Below are 27850 nucleotides of genomic sequence, written 5' to 3'. Positions count from 1 at the left end.
ATCTTGGACATCATCTAGTTTTTTATAAATTACTTTTGATGGGTAGTGTTCAATAGCCAATGTCAAGGAGTTAAATATTATCCTACTTAAAAGTTTCGGATTGGGTTGATTTTTAGTGAGGATGCTCTATGGTAAAAAGATCATTTTCACAAAAAGTTGGCCCAATGTTAAATTTCTAACCCCATAAAAAATAATTTACAAATTAACGATAAGAAATCAATAGTATACAATTCTAAACCACTTTTGGTGGGATTAGAAGTTTTAGATTGGATAGATTTTTTATGAGAATGATCTCATCATTATAGAGAACATCCTCATAAAAAATCAGCCAATTTCTAAACTTCTAACTCACATACAACAATGACGTTGGCTGTTGAACGGCCTCCTATATATATAGGGGGTGATTCATGTGACAAAATCTATGACAAATGATTTTTTTTTTTTTTTGACTTATATGGCTTAGAAGTTTCTAAATGGGCTGATTTTTAGCAATGAGGAGATCATCTTCACCAAAAATCAGTTCATTCTGAAACTTCTGACCCATCAAAAGTGATTTACAAAAAAATAAATGGTCCATGCTTCTTCAACTTGTAAATTGAGATTAGAAGTTTAGGAATGGGCTGATTTTTTTGGAAGATGATCTCACCATTTAATCATTCTCACAAAAAATTAGCTCATTTTAAAACTTCTAACCCAATCAAAAGTGGTTTACACAAAACCATTGCCATAGACATTGTCTCAATTGTTGTCCCATGAATCATCCCCATATGTACATGGGTCGGGTTCGCTAATAAGATAGCCAAAGTGTTTTGTCTTATAATAGTTAGAAGTTTTAGAATGAAATAATTTTTTTTTGTGTGAAGATGATATTTCTAGTGAGTAGATTATTCTTATAAATGATCACTCCCATTTGAAAACTTTTATTCCCAATTTACAAGTTGAAGAATCGATGACTATTAATTTTATAAACCACTTTTGATGGGGTTAGAGTTTCGAAATTTCTAGCACTACCTTATATATGAGAAGCGGTTGCTTGGATCGAAGTATTAGGCTCAACCTGAACTATATGAATGAAAAGATGCCACATGGATATAATTAACTAGAGTTTGAACCATGGTTACAAAATTGTGTTTTCTATTGACCCAGAGTTTGATTTTTCACATGGATTTTCTTCAAACTTGCCATAAAGAACAAAAAATAATATCTGTAATTTGCTAAAAAGATCAAGAAAAGAAATCCTAGGAAATTCTCTCAATCTCTTGTAACCAAGATGTGCGATTCTCCCACCTCTTTATTCCTCTCTTCCCCTTCACTCCCCCTATTTCATTTTCTCCCTTTCTCATCTTTTTTTTGTTTCAATTCATTGACATAAGTGCAAAAGGCAACAAAGAAATCGATTTAAGAGCACTGTAGACTCGATCTTTGACAAATTGTTATGTGTGACACATCTTGGTTGCCTACATCCAATGGTTCGAACACTGTGGACAATAATATCGACAAGGATCCATTATCTTAGGCCTAAGCACCTTCATTAAAATAGGAGATGATGGATTCTAATTATCTCATCGTAATCATTTGATGGTCATTGAGGATTTGGACTTTTGGGTGAGTTTAATCGCCAACCAATCCACTAAGATGGGTTTTTGAAAGTCAGGAAATTGGTTTCTTAGTTGCATTTACTCAATTATTTATATTTATGGGTCTCATTAGTCAACCAACATTAGGGAGACAACGCTTTTGTCTTAGATGGATTAGAAGTTTCGGATTGGTCTGATTTTTTGTGAGGTTTGATCTCTATAGTAAAGAGATCAATATATATATATCAACCCAACCTAAAATTTTCCACCTTATCAAAAGTGATTTAAAATTTAAAATTGTGAATAATAAATAGTTTATTGTTAATTTGCAAACCACTTTTGATGGGGTTGGAAGTTTTAGATTGGGCTGATTTTTGTGAGGATGATTTCCTTATCATAGAAATTTTGGCTTTTAACATTGGTTGTTGAACACTGCCTATATATATATTTATGAAATATTTTAGGAGTTAAGACATATATTAATGATTTTTTATAAATATATTAATGATTTACTGTATGACATTTTATATTTATCATATGCTTGTTGTTCCGTTAAAAAGTTACTTCTAATTTATAGAATATTAGCAATCCATAAAACTGAATCAAATCGAACTGAGTTCGATTTGAATTGGTTTTGTTCCAATGGTATTTTGGTTCGATTCTGGTTCTTATCAAGTGGATCTAATTCACGTCGGTTCAATTCCAATCTGGCTTCAAACTGAACCAAGTTGTACCCCTAATATAATCTTAAAAAGTCCCTTAAGATTACAAATAAGTCCGTACAGTCTATGTATGTTTGCACATGCTATTACCATAGAAGCATAAGGAAGCTCTATATCTTTCCCCCATTATTGATTAATGCCTAAGAGTATGGATCTAGAACAGTGTGTTGTACCTAACTAAGGTCAAGTGGTACCCATTTTTTATGCGACCTTTTTGGGGACCAGCTGACCGAATGGATATGTGGCCCATCCTTTGATAAATCTACCCACAAAAGATCAATTTGATTAGTGATGTGAATTCATTAATTCTAGTGTTGTGTTATGAATGATTTATAATCGTTAGATTCAAATTATTTTTCAAGAGCTTAGATCCAATGGATATAAGTCATCAAAAACTATGATTTTTGTTACGTAAGTCCACCAAGGGATGGATCACACACTTAACTATAAGGTCAATTGGTCCAAAAGAATGTCAAGTGGTATAAAATGGGCTGCCATCTGACTTTAGTTAAGTACGGCACACCGTTATGTATCTCTAGTCTTACACATCCACAGGGGGTGTGGTATTAGCGGCGTTATTTTATCGTGACACTTCTTGGTTATAGAAAAATCATTTTCAAAATCGGATTACAGAATTTGAATGAGATGCCCCCTCGACTTCCAAAGATGAACAAAGTGGCGTCTCACATGTCAAAATCTTATTGGTTGTTGTGTTGTAATCTAGAAGAATCCTAATTTGCCACGTGTTATACTTATGTCCCATCAACGTGCCAGCGGGAATAACGAAATATATTACGGCAACGACAAGATTCAAATATTAAACTGATGATACAATATAATTTAATTTGAAGGAGCTTCTTTTGATACAAACATCTGTAGCAAAAACTTGATACATTCTTCGTAGATGCTTTTTAACCGCTAGCTAGGCCACGTATCTACGAAGAAATTTTGATCCTGATTGGTGATTTGTGGCCAGGATTTACAAAAAGATACGTTACGTGGCATTTTGATGGGCGCATGTATCAAACACTTGAAGCATTACTGTCTCAAATCCTTCAAAGCTTCTCTCGTCAATCATCGATGGTCTCTTTGCCGTTCCCTCAATTCTCTCCGCCAATTTTGTTTCCTCCTCGCTTCAGGAACCCTAATTCGAGTCCTTTCGTTTCCGAATTCGAGTCTCTTTTACCGACCCGTTCTCACAATCGTGAGATCGGTGTTGGATTCATCTCGATATCAGCGAAATTCTGCTTCTAGGGTTTCTAGAAAGATTAAAATTTTATATATTTTTCTCTGAATTCTAGGGCAGAAATGAGTTTTCAAGATCTTGAATCTGGTCGTCCTTTAACTTCGAGAAGAGAGAACACCAATGGCAAGCAGGACCCCGCGCAGGCGGTCGCTTCAGGCGTGTTTCAGATCAACACAGCCGTGTCAACGTTCCAACGTCTCGTTAACACCCTCGGTACGCCCAAGGACACGCCTCAGCTCCGGGAGAAGCTGTTAGTCTCTCTCTCTCTCTCTCTCTCTGTCTTGTTTGAGATTTCATTTGATCGATCGATATTGTTATAAGATAGGGTTTTGAGGAATTGAATTACAAAGTATCTCATTTTGAATTTACACAAATCGATTGTTTTAGTCTCTCTCTCTCTCTCCACCTTGTTTGAGATTTCATTTGATCGATCGATGTTGTTATAAACTTATAAGATAGGGCTTTGAGGAATTGAATCACAAGGTATTTCATTTTGAATTTACACGAATCGATTGAATTTATATGAATTGATCCCTAAAAATGTATTTTTTGATTATTTTGTTACTGTTTTTGGAGCTCATATAGGATCATATTCTTCAGTTAAGGTTGAATTCTTGGTTCCAAAAGACATTTTATGAAAAATTTACTGGTTGCTAGTGCCTACTTTGATACATTTCATGAAAGATTTCTTGATGATTGAATTTATCATCAGGAAGCTTGAAAGAATTTTGCATGAATTTTTCTTTCTTCATGATGTTGTATGTGAAGACGCCACCTTCGGATTCGTAGTAACCAAATTTGGATTCAGAAATTATTCGTTGTTATTTGGGGGGGGGAGGGGGGGTTAATTCAGATAGGTTCTCGAAAGTTTCACTGAAAAAATTTGGAAAAAATTATGGGATTGTACAAATGATGCTTTTTGGTTTCTCCTAAACCTATCATCTTCAACCTTCCAAAAAACCCTTTTTTATTCTTGATATTTGAAGGTTGAAGAAGACAAAATTTTGACGTTGAAAGGTAAAAATGTTCCCATTTTGGGGGATTAATTGACTAGTACAAATTTTGTTGATTCGCTGATTTAATGGACTAGTCCTTTACTCGGGGAATTCTACGAATTTCTTAAAAAAATTGTAGAATTTTGTGACAATGTTCAGACTAAAGAGTAAACCTGTGGCATAGAAGATTAAATGACTAAAAAAGGTTATGCTTCATGCAAGTCCCATAGCACAGTTTTGAAATCTAATAGTTTAAACTTTAAACGATCCATCTAGAATTTGTCTAGTTATAATCTTAACATGGCTGTGGAATCTTAGCCGTTCATCATTCAATTAAATTATTTTGCATCATTTTCGTAATTCAAATAGATATTTGACAAAAGTCAACCGACTGAATTTTTTGATTTCCTTCCCAATCGTTAATATCCTCTTGGAACATTAGCAACTTTTCAAGACAGCTGCAGTATTACTCTCCGAGACTTGGAAAAACTCATTGGTTTATGCTTATTCTTCATGTGACATTTTTTTTTTAATTATAAATTTTATTGAAAAAGAAAAAGGAACCCCATTAAATTCATGACACATCTTAACACCACAAGTAGCATAAACCCAAAATGTTCAAAAATAACATCCCGAGAGGAGGCCAAAACATCCTTGAAAAGTCTCCTATTCCTTTTCAACCAAATCCCCTGAGTAATAGCAAAATGAAGAAACTTCCAAAGGATGTTCTTTCTCCCCGCAAGTAGGGTCGAATCCCAACAATTGTAATAGTAAAAGAATTGATGCCGAAACATCCTTGACAATTTTTTTCTTGAAGATTAATGATTAATATTTACTTGAAGAGATTGTACAAAGAGTATTCATGTTAATGATGTATTATATAAGATATGACTAGCTTCTTATGTTGCATTCTGCATATTATATTGTGGGTTTGGATCTGTAGATTCATGAAAGTGAACTCATCTATTTACACACAATCCCTACTGTGTAAATACTATATCCAACTGTTCGGATTTATCTTTGAGTATTCTCAGGATACTTAAAAAACACTGACCCTTGGATTTCACATGTACACAGACGGGATTGTGAGTGAACATATGAGTTCCCTTTCCATGTGTCTACCAATCCAGAAAAAAAATGCAATTAATAGAGTTTGAACGTGGAATAAAGTAAGAAAATATGCATGGCAGAAGGTAATCATCATCAAACTCTGTTAATTGCATTTTTTAGATCTGTTACGGCATTCGGTTGATTGGGCCGTCAGCTGTCCGCACATGAATTTTGGTCATTCACTTTTTTCAAAATAATAATAGTAATAATAATAATAATAATAATAATTTATTTCTTTTTATTCTTACCCGTTCTATATGGTGACCCCATTTAAACCCAGCTTTGACGACATGACCTTATGGTCTTGCATATAATGTTTTCAGTTTCATGTAAGCATATAAAATCCTTTCAACATCTATAACCATGTAAACTTACAGATTATTACATGGTGAATCATTGGTCTTGTGCTTCTATAGTTCTCTTAATTAATTCATTTCAATGGCAGACACAAGACAAGGTTACATATTGGACAGTTGGTGAAAGACACATCAGCTAAACTTAAACAAGCCAGTGAAACAGATCAGCATACTCAAGTTAGTGTAAGTGCATATAAAATTGGCTTTTGTTATTTCACCATTTGTTATGATTCAAAGAGGAGATTTTTCAGAAACCCCTCTTACCCCCTTTTACATTTTACAATTTATCCTTGCAATTGTTGATGAAAACTTCCATGCTTTTAGGTTTACCGACAGATGTTTGGATTTGATTGTTAACTTTTATGGCTGAACATGTTTTTGGGTTTCTTGGTAAATGAGTTTATCTTATACCTTGAATTCTTCCATCTAACCATAGGCAAGCAAGAAGATTGCCGATGCTAAGCTTGCAAAAGATTTCCAGGCAGTTCTGAAAGAGTTTCAAAAGGCTCAACGTCTTGCAGCTGAAAGAGAAACAGCATATGTTCCTTTTGTCGCCCAAGCAATTATTCCTTCCAGGTAACTGTTATCAGATGCCTTATCTCCTTTATGTTCCTTTTGCATTTTTCCCTAATATCATGGCCTTGATCCTCCAAACAGTCATTCTCCAAGCGAGCTAGACATTAGTTCAGGTAAGATCCCCGAACATCGTGCTCTTCTGGTGGAATCTAGAAGGTAAGTAATGCTTCTCAAATTCTTATGTACGTAGATTGGTGTTCTTTGAATTTTTTTCAGTAAAATTTGGTACAGAACTAGTGTTTGTAAAATAGATGTAATCTTGCCCCTTGAACCATCTTAGAATAGCTTTATTGGCTTTAGAAATCCTTTTCAAAGAATGTGATAGTGGGGCCTAGTGTCTACATACATTCTGGTGTATGTGGATTTTTGTTCAAGATTGTTTCACAGTGCTCTATCATTACTGTTGGAAACCCTGAACCCTGATGCAGCACTTATGATGGGGCCCCAAGTGCATTATAATGACCATGGACAGTGGTCAACAGTTGATAGAAAGGCCTTGTGCGTGTACCCTCTATTTGATCATTGTTCAGGGGTGTCCAAGTAACAGATTGTAGTCCAAAAATCACATTGGCAAATTATCCTTAGTATACAATTACACAATCCACTCTTTTGTACATATTTGCCGTACTTTTTTCATTCATCAATTGAAAACATTGCATCTATACATGTAAGACCGTCCTTGAAGAAAATTGGGTAAGTGCCTATGGGTGCTCCTTTATTTTTTGTTTGCAAAACAGCCAAATTTGCCCCTTTTGCATCCTCTTTTCTTTATACAGCTTAGGTTGATTTGTGCTGCAGACAGGAGGTCCTGCTACTGGACAACGAGATTGTTTTCAATGAGGCCATCATTGAAGAAAGAGATCAAGGAATCCAAGAGATCCAGCAACAGATTGGTGAGGTGAATGAGATTTTCAAAGATCTTGCTGTGCTAGTCCATGATCAAGGAGTTATGATTGGTAAATGATCTGATCCTTTTTCTCTGCTATGTTCTAGTTTATTTTTGTTCTCTCTATAATCCCCATGCTGAAAACACTCTCTTACTTGCAGATGATGTTGACACCCACATTGAAAACTCTTCTGCAGCGACTGCCCAGGCAAAGTCCCATCTTTTGAAAGCATCCAAGACACAAAAATCAAATTCATCTCTGGTAAAGTTTTTCAAGAGTTTCATATACTTTTTTCTAGGAAATACGTATATGGTGGTGTTGGATGGGCTCTAGTCTAGTGTGATTTTTTTTCTTCCAAATTTATACTTATGGTCTTTGCTGGCACCACCTTATTTGATTTCGTAGTTTTATATCTGAAATCTGTTATCTTCCGTTTCCTTATAAACTTAAATATCTGTTCATGCAGGCTTGCTTGCTCTTGGTGATATTTGGGGTCGTATTGCTCATTGTGATTGTAGTTCTGACAGCTTAATCAACAAATTTCTTGTCAAAAGTACGATCTAGAGCAAGTCCAGAATCTGTTGTGTGTCAAGGTCTGATCTCTTTGTCACTTCCTTATTTATTTGTGTTGTTTGTTCATCAGAGGGTCCTGCCTTGTCTGGTCCAAGTTTCATAATATAAAACTATCTTTGGTTAGTACATATGTATCCTTCAATCGTTTCTGTTTGGAATGTGACTTATTTTTCACTTGTAAGTTGGTGGTTTGAGGTTTTCCGGGGGTTTGTGCACTCCCACGACATATTAATAATGTAAATGATCCTTTTCATTCAATGAATTCATATATTCTTTTGGGACTTTTACTATTTTGACGACTTAGGTCGTGGATACTTCTGCTGAAGCTGTTAAAAGGGTTCTCACTGGTTTTGGATTGAGATGTTCTTTTCAGGACACTAGAATCTAGATGCTGTGCCAGGGATCAAGCTTCAAGGGAAGTTCTGTTCTTCCATCTTCAGTTCGTATCATTTGCCTGGTATGGAAGAGAGTATAACTAGGTGAAGTCTGATTCATTGTCTGCTTTGCACGTTCACCACTCACTAGGGCTGTCAATGGATCAGATTAGACCCCAAATCCGATCCAATAATTTCAGGTTTGAATTCCTGTAAGGATCCACTATCTTATTGGATTGGATCTAGATCTGGATCTGGATTAATCATAGCCTGATCCGATAATATGTTAGTAAGTATATAATTATATTATATACTTGTTGAAATATGTATAATAGTTTATTTAGATTTTGTATACAAAAATCGGGTTTGGCCAAATCCGGACCCGATCCGATTGTTAATGGATTGGATCTGGATATTAATATTGAGACCTGATAAACCCTTATCCGATACTGAACAGCCCTACCACACACCGACACATGAGCACAGGTTCTTTGAAATGATTTTCATGGGATTTTGGTTTTAGAAGAAGTTTCAATGATTGTGGTTAATTGAATGGATTTCTCGGATCCAGATTGACATCTTGGTGGTGGACATATTTCCAGCTTGGGAAGTTAAGAAGGATATGAAGTTTTCTGTCAAATCTTTTTATAATCTCAATTCCTTTTCAGACGTCACCATTTGGGGGTCAAAAGTCGTCCCAATCAAACCATCTTTCTTCGCTTTCTCAGCCATATTCTTGAAAGGATCTTAAAAATGGATAGCAGCATGTCAAGAAACTTCTCTTCAACTAACTTCTGTTTTTTATGTAATAAATTGAGGGGAAATTGGTTTAGCGTTAAGCACTTACTTTTTTTTTTTTATAATATGTGAAAACTAAACGGTTTACAGCAACGATTTCATATATTTTTTTTTAGGACTGTCAATGGATCGGATCAGGATTGATTTGGTATCGATCCAATAAGGATTGGATCCAGAATTGAGCCGAAAGGTATCGGATAAGACCCTTATTGGATTTGTTTTTTTTTTTAAATCAAAACTCAATATTAAGATCCAAATCTGATCCATTTAAAATCAAATCGGATCTGGATTGAGCCAAATCCGAATTCATATGCAAAATCTAAATAAACTTTCATACTTCTCAAGAAATATATAATATAATATATGTACTTTCTACATATTATTGGATCAGGTCTTTATCGGATTGGGACATAGTTGATCTAGATCCAATCCAATAACATCGGATCCCTATTGACATTTAAAACATCATTCCAAACTCGAAGTTATTGGATTGGATTTTGGGTCTGAACCAATCCATTGAGAGTCCTAATCTTTTTCTAAAGTGGCAATCGTCTTGTTTATTTTATAGTAAGACGGGTTTAAAATGAATGGTGAGCTGGAACCGGAATTTTGTCATATTCAGCCCTCTACACGATTTACCCTTAAAGAGAAAACAAAAGCAAAAATGAGAGATTTATTTATGTCTCTCATTCTCATAATCATTCTTAAAGAATGCCAAAAGCTTTTCTCATTCGAAGGGTTTTCAGATACAAAGAAAAAATCAGAAGTGTGTGATTATTAAAAATATAGAATTGATATCCATACCCTATACCCCATGGATCATAGTAATTTCCTTGTTTTGTTTCTGATGAATAAGGTGGTGTGACCGTAATATCCGTTCTCTCTGAAGATATGTAGTTTAGTTCGGGGGTAAATTACCATTTCGTGAGCTGAATTTGATGAATTTACAATTCCGGCTCATTATTTATTTTAATTACCAAGACATGAACAACCGAATGAACAAATAACAATGAGTGGGAATCATAAACTTGTCAAAAGTTGGTCACATTTTGTAAATATCTCTTAATTTGAAGGTTCTTTCGAGTTGGGGAAACAAGATGTTTATTCAACTTACTTTGATGATAACAAGGGGAGCAGATCCTTTGTTGCGCTAACCAACGATTGATAGTGCTCCACATTATCTAGAGAACGATTTTGGTTCGTTTAAATTTAGGAGCTCACTGACCGTCCATTCTAAACACTTGATCATATTTTAAAAATGTATATATATATATATATATATATATATATATAACGATTTTGGTTCGTTTAAATTTAGGAACTCACTGACCATCCATTCTATACACTCGATCATATTTTAAAACTATATATATATATATATAACAATCTGATCTAAATAGTGAATCCAAGAGGAATCAATGGGGTTTTTTTTTTGTTATGGTGTTTTATGGTCTTTTATAAAGGTACCACGGAGAGTTAGAATGAGCTCGTGCTACAAATGATCCGTTCCTGATAACAAGGTGGGTCCACCTGAAAACTAAATAGATGGGTAACCAAATTGGACCCTGCTCTTTTCATAAAATGCCTTTATTTATATTTATGAGAAGATAATATTAAAAAAATCGATGATTCATTAGTTGAATAGATTTTATCTTGACGTTGTCATGGCTTTTCCGACCTGATCTCTCTCTCTCTCTCTCTCTCTCTCTCTCTCTCTATTTTTAAAATACATTGAGACCATCCAACAAACATGGGGGAGGAGGCCATCCAACACAAAGAGCGAGATTTTTTTTATATTCATTGTTGCGACCAATCATTCTATTTCGGATTAGGTCATACAGTTAAGTAATTATGTTATATCATGTTGAAGTGTATAAAGACACCAAATCATGTTAAGTTGTCGTTAAGGTAGTAACATAAGTTAAGGTAGTAATATAACGGCATCGTCCTTACTATTATAATTTATAATGAGAGAAGGGGAATATAAGTGATTAACACCAAAATTCGAGTGACCATAAATGCCCCTAGTTTTATATTTAAATTTAATAATATAGTTGGAAAGATTTTCGTAAAAACCCAATAAAATTATTAATCCACGTCCTCGTAATCACGATGTTTAGTTTTGAAAATTACAAAATTCTTTTTTTATATTATGTAATGATGATATTCCCTTTACTCAATATTTTAAATTAAAATAAGTCCTTTTGATACTTGTGCTTTGCACATAGCACTTACACTTACTAGTGTAACTTAATAAAATAAATGTAATTAATACTAGGGGTGCAACTTGGTCCGATTCAATCCGAGAACCGACCTCCTATACAATAAATAAATATATATGTAAATAATTATTATTATGAATTATTTTAGGAGTTAGGACATAGATTAGTATTTTTTGTAGATAAATTAATAATTTTTTTTATGGATAGATAAGTGATTACTGTATGAAATTTTATTTTTATTAAGTTTATTTTTTCATTAAAAAATATTACTTGCAATTTATAGAATATTGGCAATCCGTAAAACTGAACCGAATCAAACTGATTTTAGTTCAGCTTGGGTTGTGTTGCTTCTAATGGAATTTGATTCGGTTCTAGTTCTTATTTAGTGGAACCGACTTATATCAGTTCGGTTTCAATTTGACCTCAAACCGAACCAAGCTGCACCTCTAATTAATACTCAAACAAAATCCCCCCACTTAGTGGTGCAACTTGGTTTGGTTCAAATCGAAAATCGAATCAAACCGAGAACTTTGGATTGGTTCAGTTTGATTTATAATGAACTTCGATTCAGTTCCGAGTTAACAAAATAGAGAATCGACCAATTTGGTATAGTTCTTGATTCATGCCTTATAAGAACTGAACCAAATCGAGAATCGAATCTTTATATTAAGAAAATTATAAATAAATATTATTAATCTATTTAAAAAATTATACCTATTTTTTATGGATAAATTGAATATATATTTTTTATAGATAGATTAATGACCTTTTTTTTATTTTTTTTATGGATGGGATTAATGACTTTCTTTAATTGATGAAAAAATTATTGACCTTTTTTTTTTTTTTTTTTGAATGGATACATGATTTTTATTTTTATTTTTATTGATAGATAGATAAATGACTCATTATATGAGATTTTATATTCATATCTATTTATTTTTATTAAAAATATATTGATTCAATTAGATTTTTAAGATATTGGCAATCCATATAACTGAACCAAACCGTCCTTAGCACACTTCGGATTGGTTTGGTTTTATGGCTTATATGTATATTTTTGACGGATGAACTTGATGTTTTTGAGAAAAGTTGAAGCAGAAAAAGTCTTTTTGAAAATGTAGTATTATGTCTTCATGTTGGAAGACTCTAAAATAAATAGGGGAATCATTTGTAAGGTTTCTTATTTTAATGATAACGATGATGTATAAACTTCTTTTGTAAGTAAACCTATGACTTCGTTAATGAGTTCTAGCTAAAGATTTCATTGGATTTAGACTAACATAAATTGTCATGCAAACCTATTCCACGTTCTTGTATTAAAGACATTGATTCAAATTACATTTACAGTAAATATATTCATATACTAGATATATAATTGTGTATAATTAACCATTTTTATTCATCATTTCATTTTATTAAAAAATCAACGACGATCTTATGCAAACTAACTTGATTATAGGATCAAGACATTGTAGTTTTGTGTAGAAGGTCAAACTATTCTCATTGGTCATTGTTTTGATGATATATACGTTCACTTTGTATGCCTAGCAAACAGGAAAAAAAATATTTACTTCATATTAGTTTATGTTTACGTATAGAAAGAACGAACAACCTAATTTAATATCAGAGGGAGATCATGATTTTCTCAAAAATTTAATCAGACATTTTTTTTGTGTGTGTATGTGAATAAAGTTAAAAAATTGGAAAAATATTACATTGAGGGATTTATTATTATACAATATAAAATCTTCTATAAATTAGTCTCTCTTTATAATATTTATTTTACGGCAAGATAATACACTGCTAAAGCTAAAAGTTGTTATTTCATCTTTGAATTAAAGATCAAAAGAGTTGGTGTAGAAGCATGGAATAATCTTCTTTATCCATCAAAATGAAAACCTAAAAGATAAATAGAGGACAATAACAATGAATATTGGAAGGTGATATGCTAAGTCAATTTAGTCGTTAAGTTGTATATAATATTTTTGTCAAGAACAAACATTGAATATTTAATTAAGTCATGTTTAGTTAAAAGCGAATGAAAAATCATTTGCCAATAAAAATTGCTAGAAAAAGAATTACACTTCGACGTAGAAGGTTAACTTTGAAAAATCTAAAACAATAGTAAAGATTAGAACCTTAACCAAATTAATAAAGGAAAAATTATTTTTAAAAAAACTATATGAAATAATATTTCTTAAAAAGATAGTAATTTTTGAAAAATTATCAAAATCGGCCCTTTAAAGGCCGTTTTTTTTTTTTTTAAAGTCAATAATTGCAGTCGTTGATTTGTTTTGTTAAAGTAAAAAATTGTGGCCACAATTTTTTTTATATTATTATTAAAACCCGCAACACTTTCATCTTCTTCTCTATGTTCTTCCACTTTCTTCCACACCAAAACATACCTTTTTTTTTTTCTTCTTTTCCTGTCTCTTAAATAACAAGAAATGTGATCCGGTAGGGGATTTTGCTCTAATAAGCAAAAGAATTGATCATGTTTGGTCTTCTTTCCTTCTTTGTATTCTCTGACTAGGACTCTATATGTTAACTTTTTAAATTAGTATTAGGATAATTACTCGCAAAAACTACATCAATTGAATCTAAGGTGTGTGAATGGATTAATATTTGTTGTTTCGACCTTATTTCTTCCTAACAAAACATTTCATCATGATCCATTTAATAGTTGGCTAAATAAGGGTTGAAAAAATAGAAAAAGAATTGAAATTTATTTTTTTAATTTTTTAATCAAAATTCAGTTCTAGCCAAATTTTTGAATTTTTTATTTTAAAAAATCGACGGCTGCAATTGTTGTCTTTAAAAAAAATGCTCTTAAAGAGTCGATTTTGATTCGTTTTGATAATTTTTCAAAAATTGTTATCTTTTTAAGAATTATTATTTTATATAAGTTTTTTATATATTATAATTTCCCCATTAATAAATAAATAATCAACTATTTTGTTTGTCATATATTATAAATTTATCTGTGCAATGGAAGTATTTAAGACTTGCTACTTTGTGTACAAATTAGCAAGTTCGAGCAAACTAAACGATATGCCTTGTATTTTCTTGTTGTCGCCTAAATGTATAGTAACCTTAAAAAAAAAAAAAAAATTTAGATCAATCATATACCGGAAAACAAAGAGGAAGTGGTAAATCAAAATATCACCAATTATTTTTGGAAAGTCAACATTTTTTTATCAATCGACGATTATTTTATTATCCTTTGTTATTTCATCTTATCTCTTCCCCTTTCACTGTTTTTTATTTTTTATTTTAAAAAAAAATATTACGAAAATTCGAAATTTTTTGTTACTATTGCCAGGTGCAACAAATAAGTTTAAATGATTAACCTACAATTTTTTGGTTTTCTCTAATCTGTCATTGTCAAATCATAAACTTTGAATGTGTAAATCAACTCATATGCACAAGAAGTAAATGTTAATCAATATAAGACTTTCTATTAAAAAAACTTACTAATTCCAAATTATTTAAATTAATTTTTCATTACAATTAAAAGAAGAAAACAATACTGTGCCTTCAACTATAGCAATTTCATTTCTTCTATTTCATTACCAAAAATGACAATTTTGTTGTGATATATGAAAAGATAAATCAGGCAAATGAAATGGAATGAATGGTTCACACTTTTTAATTCCCATATAATATAAGATGCACTACATCAAATAAATAATGTATGATTATTCTTACCATATGTTTGTTGCTTTTTCCCTCAAATTCAAGCATGATGAGAGTGAAAAACAAATTAAAATGAGAGACCTTCTATTGCCACACCAACTTTTACTAAGAGCTCACCAATTTACATGACAATAAAGAAGAATTAGCACACATCTTAAGGTGCTCATAGTAAGAGTTCGTGCGACAATAAAAGGTCTCTAAAATGAACAGTTTTACAAAAAATGGCCAAACATTTTAAAATTTTTACTGAACTAACATTACTTTTAATATTTATGAAAGTAACTAGATAATATATCCAATTTCACGATTATCTACTTTGTATTGTTACATTCATTATTTACTTATATAGCCTTCAAAGACAAGTGTAGTCGACAATGTCCAAAAATAGTAAATCAGTTATTTTAATTTTAATTAATAAATAGGATTATTTGTTATTTTACCTTAGGCCACTATCTATTTTAACAGTGAAATTTTTATAAATATTTTTTTCAAAATGCAAAATTTCAGAAAAAGAAAAAAAATCAAAATTCATTAATTTGTAAATTTAATGTAGATAAAAATCTTGCTTCTTAATTGCAAATTCTCATTCATTTTACTAGTGTAGTGTAGCAGTAGATTTAGTTGGTAGATAGGAGGTAGTAAAACACATTAGTTTTACTATATTAGTTGATTTGTTTAAAATTACAAAAATATACTTTCAATCTTAATCTCTTATTATATAATTTGTAATAAGTTAGTCTTTCGGTTTTTTTTTTTTTACATGGGATAACTCAACATCTTTTAATCCAACTTATTTTATAAAATCTTTATAATAAAAGACAATGGTGAACCCCATTGCTTTAATTATCCCACAAAAAGAGGGATTAAGATTTAATTTCACTACGAATCTTAAGGGTAACTTTAAATTTTATTGTTCTTTCATTACCTTTCTTTTCAAGAATACTCCTCTAATTTTATTGTTTTTCCTCTACTACTATTGTAATAAATATCCCTTCAACTTTATTGTATTTCCTTATCTATCCTGTTAACCCTAAAGAAGATGTCCATGGTGAAGGCATGAGTAATTTCTAATAATTATAAACCGAGCTAAATGATTTATCTTGTGCAATATAATTTAACTCCTACAAGCCTACTTGATATTCATGGTGGTCAAGACAACACAAAGTATGAGTTATAAAAGGGTGATATTATTTACACACACCTAAAATGCTCAATGTACCCACTTAATGTCAAAACATAAATAATAATATCCACCATAACCTATCAAATGTACTCTTTCCACCATAAATATTCATCTACCAAATAATATCCACCATAAATAATGATTTTACCCTTACAGATGTACTCTTTACATACACCATAACCTACCAAAGAAAATGCTACAATTGTTTACCTAAAATCCACTAATCAAACACCCTACTTCTTCTTCTTCTCCTCAACTCTCTCTCTCTCTTTCTCTCTGTACAATTTCTTTTCTATTTTGTGAGAAATTAAATCAATGAAGATTAATTTTTTTTTCTTATTTTTTTTTTTCATCTAGTCCCCCAACAAAAATAAAAAAATCACTATTAAAATCTCCAACAGTATGATTTTAGATTAAAGGATTTGAAGATTTTTGACATATTATATTCAATAGCTTCGGATTGAATATGTTTTCGTAGAATCGATTGGTATCTATTGAACAAAATTTTCTCATATAAGTATTTGTACTCGGTGTACCGTAGTACCCAATCTTTTATTTCTTGTGATAACCAGTAGTACTGAATCTCTGTACATATGATCGATAGATACCCACCGAACGTTATAGAAAGAATAATTATTCCTACACCTCGTCAAAGAATCGTAAGTCATTTGCTTCGGGATACGCAAGATCATAATTATCAGAAAATTGTCAAGAGATTGAACCACAAGTATCAATTATTAAAATAAAATAAAAATTGTAGTGTGAGACTTTTTGTTCTGTTTTTCCGATTTTGTAAGGGTATGCTACGAAGAGATTCAGTCATGAAATGGTCAAGAAATGTTGCTGCCATTTTGATTCATCAAAAGCTTGGTACACTCTCTGTCTCTCCCTTCTTCTTCTATTCTACAAAACCACCGCACTCAAATCCCTACCAGATTAAGTCCCATTTGGAAAATATGGTAAGAGAGAAGTGTAAAACTGGAACCCTAGGGTTTGATGAGGCATTGGGTTTGTTCGATCGTTTGGTTCAAATGCGACCCATGCCTTCCATTCTCTCTTTTAATCAATTGTTTGGAGCCATCTCCAAGATGAAACAGTATTCTACTGTCTTATCTATGTTTACCTATATGATGAATAATTCTGTAGAAATCCATCCTGATTTTTGTACATTTAACATATTGATAAATTGTTACTGCAACTTGGGTCGGATGGATATCAGTTTTGCTTTTTTTGGAAACATTCTCAAACGTGGGTTCGAACCAAATTGCGTAACTTTGAATATTCTGCTTAAGGGTTTCTTTAAGGAGGATAAAGTAACTCAAGGGATGGAGTTGTTTAACAAAATAGTGGAGAATGGGTATCCATACAATGAAATTACTTATGGTACGATAGTTGATGGACTTTGCAAGAGTGGGGATATTAATGGGGCTCTTAGGTTAATCCGAGAGATGGAGAAAGGAAAATGGAAGCCTAATGTCGTCATTTATAACTCTTTAATTCATGGTCTATGCAGTTTTGGTCGGTGGACAGAAGCTGCAAGCTTTTTCAATGGCATGGTGAATGGTGGAGTCATGCCTAATGTAGTAACCTTCAACATTCTGATAGATGGTCTTTGCAAAGATGGGAGGACTAAAGAAGCACTTGATGTATTAGAAATAATGTCTCAAAGAGGTGTTGAGCCCAATGTTACCACATACAGCTCTTTGATTCATGGACTATACAGTTCAGGTCAAGGGAAAGAAGCAACAAGTTTATTCAATGAAATGCTAGATCGCAACATCTCCCCAAATGTAGTCATAATGAATATACTAGTGGATGCACTTTGCAAAGAAGGGAAGGCCGAAGAAGCACATCAACTATTGGAATGGATGATTCAAAGAGGTGAAAAGCCCGACATAGTCACGTACAGTACGCTGATGGATGGATATTGTCTGCAAGGCCATATGACACAGGCAAAATATGTTTTTGATTCAATGGTGAGTAGTGGTCATGAACCTAATGTTTATAGCCATAACATTTTGATTAATGGCTATTGCAAGGATAGGCAATTGGACGAGGCCAAGCAACTTTGTGAAGATATGCATCGCAAGGGATTGACTCCCGACACAATTACCTACAGCACACTTATGGATGGGTTGTGCAAGGTTGGGAGAGTTGTGGAAGCTCAAGAGCTTTTCAATGAGATGCAAACTCATGGCCAAATTCCGGATATCATCACATGCAATACATTGTTGGATGGTTTGTGGACAAACAATTACCTTTCCGAAGCAATGAAACTATTTAATGAGATGGAAAACAATGGATTGAAAGCTAATATTGTAACTTGCACCATCATTATTGATAATTTATGCAAAACTGGGAACATAAATGTGGCAAAGGAATTCTTTTGCAATCTTTCAACCAAAGATCTTCGACCTGACACTAGAACATATACCACAATGCTCAACGGTTTTCTTAAGGGAGGAATGTTGAAAGAAGCTGAAGATTTGTTCATGGCAATGGAAAAGAAGGGCTCTATTCCAGATGATGTTACATTCAATATCATGGTTCAAGGATTGGTCCAAAACAATGCTATTCCTAAGGCAACACATTTTCTCAATGAAATGGTTGAGAGGGGCTTCTCAGCAAATGCAGACACCATGGCTATGGTGGTGAATTTGCTTGTAAGGGATGGATCAGATCATGAGCATATGGAGATACTTCGTAAGTTCTTGCCAGAGGGCTAAACTAAAAAGGTAAGAGACTCAATGTTGAGGTAGTACTTTGCAACTCATTTTAAGGAGTAAATGTTTTAATTTTATGTTATTTCTGCTAGAATTTTTTTGTTCATGATGATAATGATTTCCATGACAATGTTTTAAGGCATAAGTGTGTTAGTATCTCAATCATCTTACTTTTGTGTTTTCTCCACCTGTTGTTTCCTTTGCAGTGCATTTTTGGCCAAAAAAACTTCTGATAATGAATGAGGTTTGTGTCAAGTTTACAGCCGGTGTAAAAAACTGGCACATCCTATCATGAATCATGATATCAGTCTAGACTAGACCTTAGGTCTTTTTGGACTGGTGTGGTGGACTTCAGATTGAACTGAAAGTGGGATGGATTAAGATGTCCAAAAGAATATGGATAAATCTGATTTTGAGCCCTGGATATATGTGCACTGCTCCAGCAACATATAGCCGAACTCCATTTCATAATCCTTTAGTATCATGAAACCCATTAAAATCTAGCAACCTCAACTGTTTTTTTTTTTTTTTTTTGATAACCAGCAACCTCAACTGTTAAACCTACCTATCCCTAATTACATCAATCATCCTACTTCATTAAATAATTACTAGCATCCTTTGTCTATAACTTGTTCCTATCTTCCAATCTAAGCTTGTCCAACATCAAAGTCTAAACCGAAATTGTGGCATATCCCTATGAATGAATTTCAGGCTTTTAGGAAACCTAAATTCATTGAACACCTTAAATCCATACTAAAACGAATAACAGATTACTAGTTACCTTTGTTCCTAATGAATGGATTAAAGATTTCACAAAATGGCGGATAATTCTGGTCCTTGAATAGAAATGTTTGTTTTCTGTGTTCTTTTTAATTATTTTTTCCAACCTTCTTGCATAAAGGTTGTATAATTTTATGGCAAAGCACCTAATTTAGTAATGGGTACTAAACTCAATTTTTTTTTTTTTGACTAGCCAAACTTATTTTTTCAACTTGAGATCAGTGGCTATATAAAGAGTTGGAAGCGGAAGTGATGCTATGTGGTCCTGTTGGGAAAGTTGTTGATGCACACTGCCATAACTTATCACCCCATGGGTGGAAAACAACAAGGAAAAAAAAAGGAAGCCTTGATTCATGACATAATCTTTGTTCACTACTTATTTTAATTACATTAGAAGTTAAATGGCCGTATCAATCACTAATTCACTACAAGATATGGTTTTTTGGTATTTTTAATTGTGGAGTTTTAGTTTTGGGTGTTTCTACTTCTTACCTTGTTTCACCACTTTTATGATGATCGGTGTAATTTCACTCAATCTGATATGGTTTTCATTGGTTATTAAATTTTCTGTCATTCAGATCAGTTGGGCAGGTATTTGAGCAAAATCTTGGGTTGTTTGTTTATTTTTTTCAAACTTGTTGTGTGGATTTAATACTTGGCTTTTGCAGGTTTATTGGTTTAGTGATCTGACTTCATTTCCTTCTTTGTGTATTTAGAGAGGTTTTCGTGAGTGATTTGTTGCCTGTCAAAATTTTTGTGTTTGCCTTGTAAAAGTACTTAGATACCATGCTTTTAGTATTTAGGGTCTTAAGTTAAGTATAGTTCTTAATTTGTATGTAAATGAGAAACATAATGGATTTTATGTTTTTCCATTGTCAAATAGAATAAGGAAACTCTCTTCAAAATCAAATTTTGTTATAGTGAAATGAATTTTTTTTTTTTTTTACAATTATCACATTCTTTGGTTGGTTTTTGTCAATAATATTGAACTTCTATAATTTGTAGGTAGCAGAAATGATATGGATCAACTCCTCTTAAGAAAGATGTGGTCCTCTAAAGAACAAACGAGTTCGTGGCCACTGGGTAAGCATGCTCAACTGCTATATTTGAAAAAGAAATATTCTTTGCTCTTTGTGAATCGATAGAAAGCCAATTTGTTTTTATAGAAACATGTGAAATGGGGAGGGGGATATGGTGATCTAAAGAAGATTGGTGAGTTTCATTTTACAATTTTAGTCGTTGAAAAATCCAAAAACAAATTCCAGTATACAGGTGGTTTATATTCTCTTTTTTGAAACTATTTTTGCTAAAGATTATTTTCAGGCCTTATACAACAAATTTTATTAGTAGAAAGAGTGGGCATTGAACTTACTCTGGGACCCATTTCAGACTTCACAGTTCGAATATTTCCAAAAATATTGGATGAGTTATCTGTGAAACCATCCATGTCTGTCGGTCTAGATCGAGTTTGACTTCCCAGAGTTGCATGAATTTTGAAAAATCACGATTATAAGTATGCTTTTAAGAAACATTTAAGACCAATTGTCTTCGGTGAATTTTCCTTCACATTGGCTCGTCAAAGAAATTGGTTATGACTAGTATGACATTCTGAAAGTATCATCGAAGTCAATAAAATTCGGTCAAGTTATTTAGGTGTATGTACATTCGGTCAAGTCATTTAGAGCAGTAATGAGCTGGTTCAGGCCTGGTTCATTTGAGTCCCAACCCAACCCTAAATAGGTGGGCTCTACCTAAACCTGCTCTATACCCCTATCGGGCCTAAGTCAACTAAGTCTTAGCCCAATCTTATTGGGCTCGGTCTTGACTTAGGTCAAGTTTGAACTAAATAAAATGACTAGAATTTAATGTATTTTTAAAATGAAATGAGTTTTTTATTTTTATTTTTAAATAATTGGTTTTATGTATTTGAAGATTATCCGATCGAATTTGTAATTAATGACTTATCAACCTGTAATTATTATAAATAAAAGTTAAATTCCAATTATATAATATATTTTACTCTTCTTAGAAAAATATTTATCTAATTAACTATTTTATTAATAGTTCCAAAATATATAATAGAGGGCTAGATCTGGCCGGGTTGGGCACTATTAGGCCGTAGTCCAACCCAAATTGATGGGCTCAAAATTATTGAGTCTGGATCCATCTTTGCAGGTTTGATATGGAGGCCCTACCCTTGTTTTATCGGGCGGCCAACAGGCTTAATTAACACCCCTACTCACACCCTAAATAGAAAAAGGAAGAAGAAAGAAAGAAAGAAATAGATTTGAACGTGTTTGTTCGATTAGAGCCCTTGTATCTCGTTTTATTTTTCCGAAAGATAATTTTATACTTGGGTGGTGGTTTTAACGGTTCTTTTGTTTTTTGTTTGTGGTTTCAGCCCATTGAGTGAAAGATCTGCGACTCTTGGAGCTGGTTTAGCTGTACCCACCACGCAATCTGGATGCATGCCGATGGCTGAGGTCTTTAAACTCTCAGTCTCAAGTTTCAAGGTCCATGACTGGAATCTTTTCTGTGCTAGAACTTGAGAGAAGTTGCAAAGTTAGGTTTCACAAAGAAAGTTTACAAATGCTAGTCTTCCAATGTTCTCATTTTGAGTTTAGAATTTTAATATGCATGAGTGTCGAGTAGATTATTTACTTCTTCTTTTTTGCATTGTAAAGAAAAATAAAAAATAAAAAATTGTGGATGTGCCCCTTAATGAGATTTTTTTTTTTCTTTGGTGGATGAGATTGGGTTTGTAGCATTAGATGTGAGGAGTGAAATGGATTTGGAATCGTAAGTGTATCCGAGTCCTGAATTATACGAGTTGCGCCTTGTAGCGTGTATCTCTGGTTGGTCATCTCGACCTCTGTTTCCTTGATAAATGAGTTTTACTTATTAAAAAAAATGCTTTACATTGTTTGAGCATTATTGCTCAGTTAGGTAAATCTGATTTAGTTTTGTTAAACTTACTAATCTATTCTTCTCTCTCCATTAATAACTATTGTCAGGGATGACATACAGAAGCTCTTCATAGCTATTGTATTCAAGGGCTTTTATGCTTTCTTGGGTGGATCCAACAATACTTGGTGTCTAACCTGTGAAATATCATGAACAAAAATTATCCTTAACAAAAATTATCCTTAATTTGTGTTGACGATAAAGAGAACTTTGATCAGGAAAACCCAAGCTTGAAATGAAATAATATAATAAGGGTTTGAATGATCCTAGTAAACATATCGGAATTATTCTTAGCTTCTGAGATTTTGTATGTAATTAAACTTGAAATTAAATCACCAAACAGTTTCTAGTATGATAGGAAACTTGGATTCATATGTTGAGCTCTATAATGCTCATAGTCAGAGATTTCAGACCAACTGCCTATTGGGCCATTTTCTTTATAGACAAAGAGCCCAGCTTTACATCAGTTTGGTACTCCAAACTTTGGGTAATTTCAAGGATTGTCCCTAGTGGAAGATCATCTGACTTGTGCAATTTTGGATTGGTCCTTAATGACAATAGGGTAATTTAAGGTACCACTCAGGGTTTGGTGCAATATGCACTCATATCTCTTCATTTAAGGTGCCCCTCGGGGTTTGGTGCAATATGCACTCCTATTCGAGGATATTTTTGTAAATTTATTTTTAAGGGCATTTTTTATACAAAATCTAATTTTCAAAGTGTATTTACTGCACCTTAACGTGTTCCCTTAGGACACTTGTTAACAAAATCAGTATATTAGAGAGACTATATTGCCACACCAACTTTTGCTTGGGATGTTCTTAGTAAAAGTGGCTGTGGCAATAGAAACTCTCATTTATAAGCATTCAAACGAAAGGCACCCCCAAATTGATCTTGAACATTTGATTGTTTATATTTTGTATCATTGTACAAGTAGAATTTTCTTATTTAGACTATGAAAGGTATAATAGTTATTTGACAAGAATAATTTCTCTACTCTTCTCTTCTCTTATGAATCCTAACTAAACAAGAGAAACTTGACTCTTTCTCTTCTTTTCTCTTTCAATTCAAACAGGGTGAAGAGAAACTAGTTTTCTCTTCCCTTCTCTTAATGAGTTTCTCTTTCATTCCCTTCTCTCAATTCAAACAGAGCGTAAAAGAATTTTAGTTAGAGATAAGATTGAGAACTCTTGTTACCTAACCATAAAAAAGACTTGTGAATTGGAAAAAAAATGAATAATTTACCAAAACGGTAGAGTTTTCGAAATTAATTACCAAAACGGTACACTGTAGCAATTAATTCCGAAAACGATAAATTTACTATTTTCGGAATTAATATTTTTTACCAAAACGACAAAAACAGTAAAAAATATTTTTTTTTATACCGAAAATACCCTTTTTTGTTTTACATATATATTTACAATTTTAACCTTTAAAAAATGAAAATCCAACTAAAAAGATTCACTCTCTTTCGGTAATCCAACAATCATATGTATTTACAATTTTTTTTTTTACCGAAATCAATTTTATTTTCGTAATTTCAGTCAAAAAATAAAAAAGGGCATTTTCGATATAAAAAAGTACATTTTACTGTTTTTTACCGTTTTGGTAAAAAAAATTAATTTCAAAATTGGTAAATTTACCGTTTTCGAAATTAATTGCTACAGTGTACCGTTTTGGTAAATCTTCAAAATGTTGTGCATGTTTTGATAAATCTGCCCAAAAAAATATATAATAATAACAATAGTAATAATAAACTAATTCAACAACTAAATGTGTCAATATGTGTAAGTGAAGTTACTTAACCACAAAAAAAGTGGTCTAATTTTACTTACGAAATCCATTCACAAAGCTCTGAAACTTAGGACAAACAATCTCCATATGTCATATGTTTTAAAGGAAAATAACCGAAACAAACATCTTCATCTCTCCTCGATCATTGATGTATATGATGTCCGAGGTAATTTTGGTATTCCAAATCCCTTTGCGCCAAGATAAAACAAAAACTTCAAATATATATAGAGTACTTGGTGGGTTATCTTTTTCACTTACTACAGTGGACAATCAACAAAATAGTATCAATAAGACCGTGCATGAATGACTAATGAGATAATGAAGTGTAAGAATATAGCCATCTACCGAATTAGTTTCAGAATTTGTGGATTGACTCAAAACCCCTTGATTAATGACTAATGAGAGAATGCTATCTAAAAAAATAGACATACATGTTACTTACATGGTCTTTTTCTAAATTCATGGATTGACTCAAAATTCAATCGAGTCATTTTCAGAATTTGTAGATTGACTCAAAAATTGACCGAGTTGTCTTGACTCAAATGGATCTCGAGGTGACTTGGTCCCAAAATTAGGTCAAATCAACTTGCTACGTCAATTTGTTAAATCATGTAGTCAACTCATCAACTTGAGCCATCTTGAAAATGTATCGAGTTGGAACAAAAGCTCGATTGAGTTATTCAATTATATATAATATTTTGTCAAGAACAAATAATAAATATTTTACTAAGACATGTTTAATTGCAAGCCATTGGAAAATCATTTGATTGGAGAATTGCTAGAAAAAGAATTACACTTGGCCATAAAACGATAACTAAGAAAACTCTAAATTAATAGTAAATATTAGAATTCTACTAATTCTTGTATTCAATTCTTGCTAGTCTCAAGTTACCAATATCATTATTTATAAAAAATAAAATTAAAAATCAACTATTTTTATTTGTATTGTATCGTAAATCTATTTGACCAGCGGAAGTATTTCACACTTGCTATTTTGAAAGCAAGCGGATTAAACGATATGGTTTGCATTTTCATTCTGTCACTTTAATAGCTAGTAACCAAGTTCGGATTAAACAATTAATGGGCATGAGTCAACCCCAAAAAAATCGAAATACTTTTAAAAAAGAATTGAGAAAAAAAATCACCTATTAATTTGTGAAATTAGACGTTTCTCTATTAATTGACAATTATTTTATTACTTTCAATTTTACATCCAAGGTTTCACCTTTTTTCTATTTTTTTTACAAAAATTCGAGAAAGTTTGTAACTATGTGCAACAAATAAGGCGAAATGACTACCTGCAGTATGTGATTATCAAAAATATAGAATTGATTTCCATACCCAATAGATCATAATAATTTCCTTGTTTTGTTTCTGATGAATAAGGTGGTGTGACCGTAATATATGTTCTCTCAGAAGATATGTAGTTTAGTTCGGGGTAAATTACCATTTCATGAACCGACTTTGATGAATTTACAATTCTGGCTCATTGTTTATTTTAACCAAGACGTGAACAACCTAATGAACAAATAACAATGAGTGGGAATCGTAGACTTGTCAAAAGTTGGTCACATTTTCGTAAATATCTCTTAGTTTCGAGGTTTTTTCGAGCTGGGGAAACAAAATGTTTATTCAACTTACTTTGATAATAACAAGGGGAGCAGATCTTCTGCAACGCGAGTTCCCTATAACACTAACCAACGATTGACAGTGTGCCAGATCATCTAGAGAACGACCTTGGTTCATTAAAATTTAAAAGCTCTAAATGTGTGTGTGTATATATATATATATATAGGGAGCGGTTCGGCAGCCCTAAAGTTTGCCAAGTTTGGTGCCAAACATTTTTTATAAATCACTTTTGATGGGGTTAGAAGCTTTGGAATAGGCCGATTTTTGGTGAGGATGATCTCTATGGTGAAGAGATCATCCTCACAAAAAATCAGCTCATTTTGAAACTTCTAACCCTAGTTTACAAGTTGAAGAATCGTGGACCATCCAATTTTTGTAAATCACTTTTGATGGGGTTAGAAGTTTTGGAATAGGCTGATTTTTTGTGAGGATGATCTCCTCATCATAGAGATCATCCCCACAAAAAATCAGCTCATTGCAAAGCTTCTAACCCATATTTTTAAAAATGTTTGGCACCAAACTTGGCAAACTTTAGGGCTGTTGAACCGTCCTCATATATATATGGGTAGCGTTCAATGGCAAACATTTTGGCAAACACATTTTTCAAAACATGGGTTAGAAGTTTTGGAATGGGCTGATTTTTGGTGAGAATGATCTCTACGGTGAGGAGATCATCATCACCAAAAATCAGCCCATTCCAAAACTTCTAACCCGATCAAAAATAGTTTACAAAAAATGGACGGTCCACGATTTTTCAACTTGTAAATTGGGGCTAGAAGTTTAGGAATGGGCTGATTTTTGGTGAGGATGATCTCCTCACTATAGAGATCATCCTCACCAAAAATCAGCTCATTCCAAAACCTCTAACCCATGTTTTGAAAAATGTTTTGCCAAAATGTTCGCCATTGAACGGGACTCTATATATATATATATGGGGACGGTTCAGCAGCTCTAAAGTTTGCCAAGTTTGGTGCCAAACATTTTTCAAAATATGGGTTAGAAGCTTTGGAATGAGCTGATTTTTTGTGAGGATGATCTCTATGACGAGGAGATCAACCTCACCAAAAATCAGCCTATTCCAAAACTTCTAACCCCATCAAAAGTGATTTACAAAAATTGGACGGTCCACGATTCTTCAACTTGTAAACTAGGGTTAGAAGTTTCAAAATGAGCTGATTTTTTGTGAGGATGATCTCTTCACCATAGAGATCATCCTCAAAAAAAAAAAATAATAATAATAAATAAATAAAAAATAAAAAATAAATAAAAAATAAAAAATAAATAAAAATCAGCCTATTCTAAAACTTCTAACCCCATCAAAGGTGATTTACAAAAAATATTTGGCATAAAACTTGGCAAACTTTAGGGTTGTCGAACTGCTCCCTATATATATATATATATATATATATATATATATATATATATGTATTATTAATTTTTTTGTTGTTGTTGTTGTTGTTATTGACAATTTGATCTAAATAATGAATCCAAGAGGATTCAATGATTTTTTTTTTGATTATTGTGTTTTATGGACTTTTATAAAGGTACCACAGAGAGCTACAAGGAACTCCTACTATAGAGGATCCGTTCCTAATAACAAGGTGGGCCCACTTAAAAATTGAATAGATGGATAACCAATTGGACT

General features: G+C 32.5%; 2 protein-coding genes across 4 annotated transcripts in view; both read left to right on the top strand.

The window, feature by feature from the left end:
• The first annotated feature begins 3353 nt into the window (after nt 1–3353).
• On the top strand, nt 3354–8325 carry LOC147408308 (syntaxin-22-like). Its single transcript, XM_086437256.1, has 7 exons — nt 3354–3795; nt 6096–6189; nt 6443–6582; nt 6664–6738; nt 7381–7538; nt 7630–7730; nt 7936–8325. Exons 1-7 carry the CDS (start codon nt 3608–3610, stop codon nt 7999–8001), a joined length of 822 nt encoding a protein of 273 aa, XP_086293382.1. The 5' UTR covers nt 3354–3607; the 3' UTR covers nt 8002–8325.
• Nucleotides 8326–16689: 8364 nt separating this feature from the next.
• The window catches only part of LOC147408304 (uncharacterized), a 109453-nt gene continuing 98292 nt past the window's right edge, over nt 16690–27850 (top strand). Inside the window, exons 1-3 of one of the 3 annotated variants that reach the window (XM_086437242.1) lie at nt 16695–19050; nt 20824–20901; nt 22220–23171. In XM_086437242.1, coding sequence (XP_086293368.1) covers nt 17116–19041 — 1926 coding nt within the window. In that variant the 5' untranslated portion in view covers nt 16695–17115 and the 3' untranslated portion in view covers nt 19042–19050; nt 20824–20901; nt 22220–23171. Of the gene's footprint in view, nt 19051–20011; nt 20777–20823; nt 20902–22219; nt 23172–27850 lie in introns of those variants that run through there. The other 2 variants (XM_086437245.1, XM_086437243.1) reach the window with 2 other exon arrangements.

The sequence above is a fragment of the Akebia trifoliata genome, chromosome 3 (genome assembly GCF_017979445.1).
Source record: "Akebia trifoliata isolate Shusen 1 chromosome 3, ASM1797944v1, whole genome shotgun sequence".
NCBI classification, from domain to species: Eukaryota; Viridiplantae; Streptophyta; class Magnoliopsida; order Ranunculales; family Lardizabalaceae; genus Akebia; species Akebia trifoliata.
The sequence above is the reverse complement of the archived record's forward strand: the minus strand, read 5'-3'. Positions and strand labels throughout refer to the sequence as shown.

Bases quoted from the DNA above. Each gene is read 5' to 3' on its own strand.
- LOC147408308 (XM_086437256.1), top strand. From the start codon at position 3,608: ATGAGTTTTCAAGATCTTGAATCTGGTCGTCCTTTAACTTCGAGAAGA. The intron at 3,796-6,095 runs GTTAGTCTCTCT...TTTCAATGGCAG, and splicing joins CCTCAGCTCCGGGAGAAGCT to ACACAAGACAAGGTTACATA. The intron at 7,539-7,629 runs GTAAATGATCTG...TCTTACTTGCAG, and splicing joins TGATCAAGGAGTTATGATTG to ATGATGTTGACACCCACATT.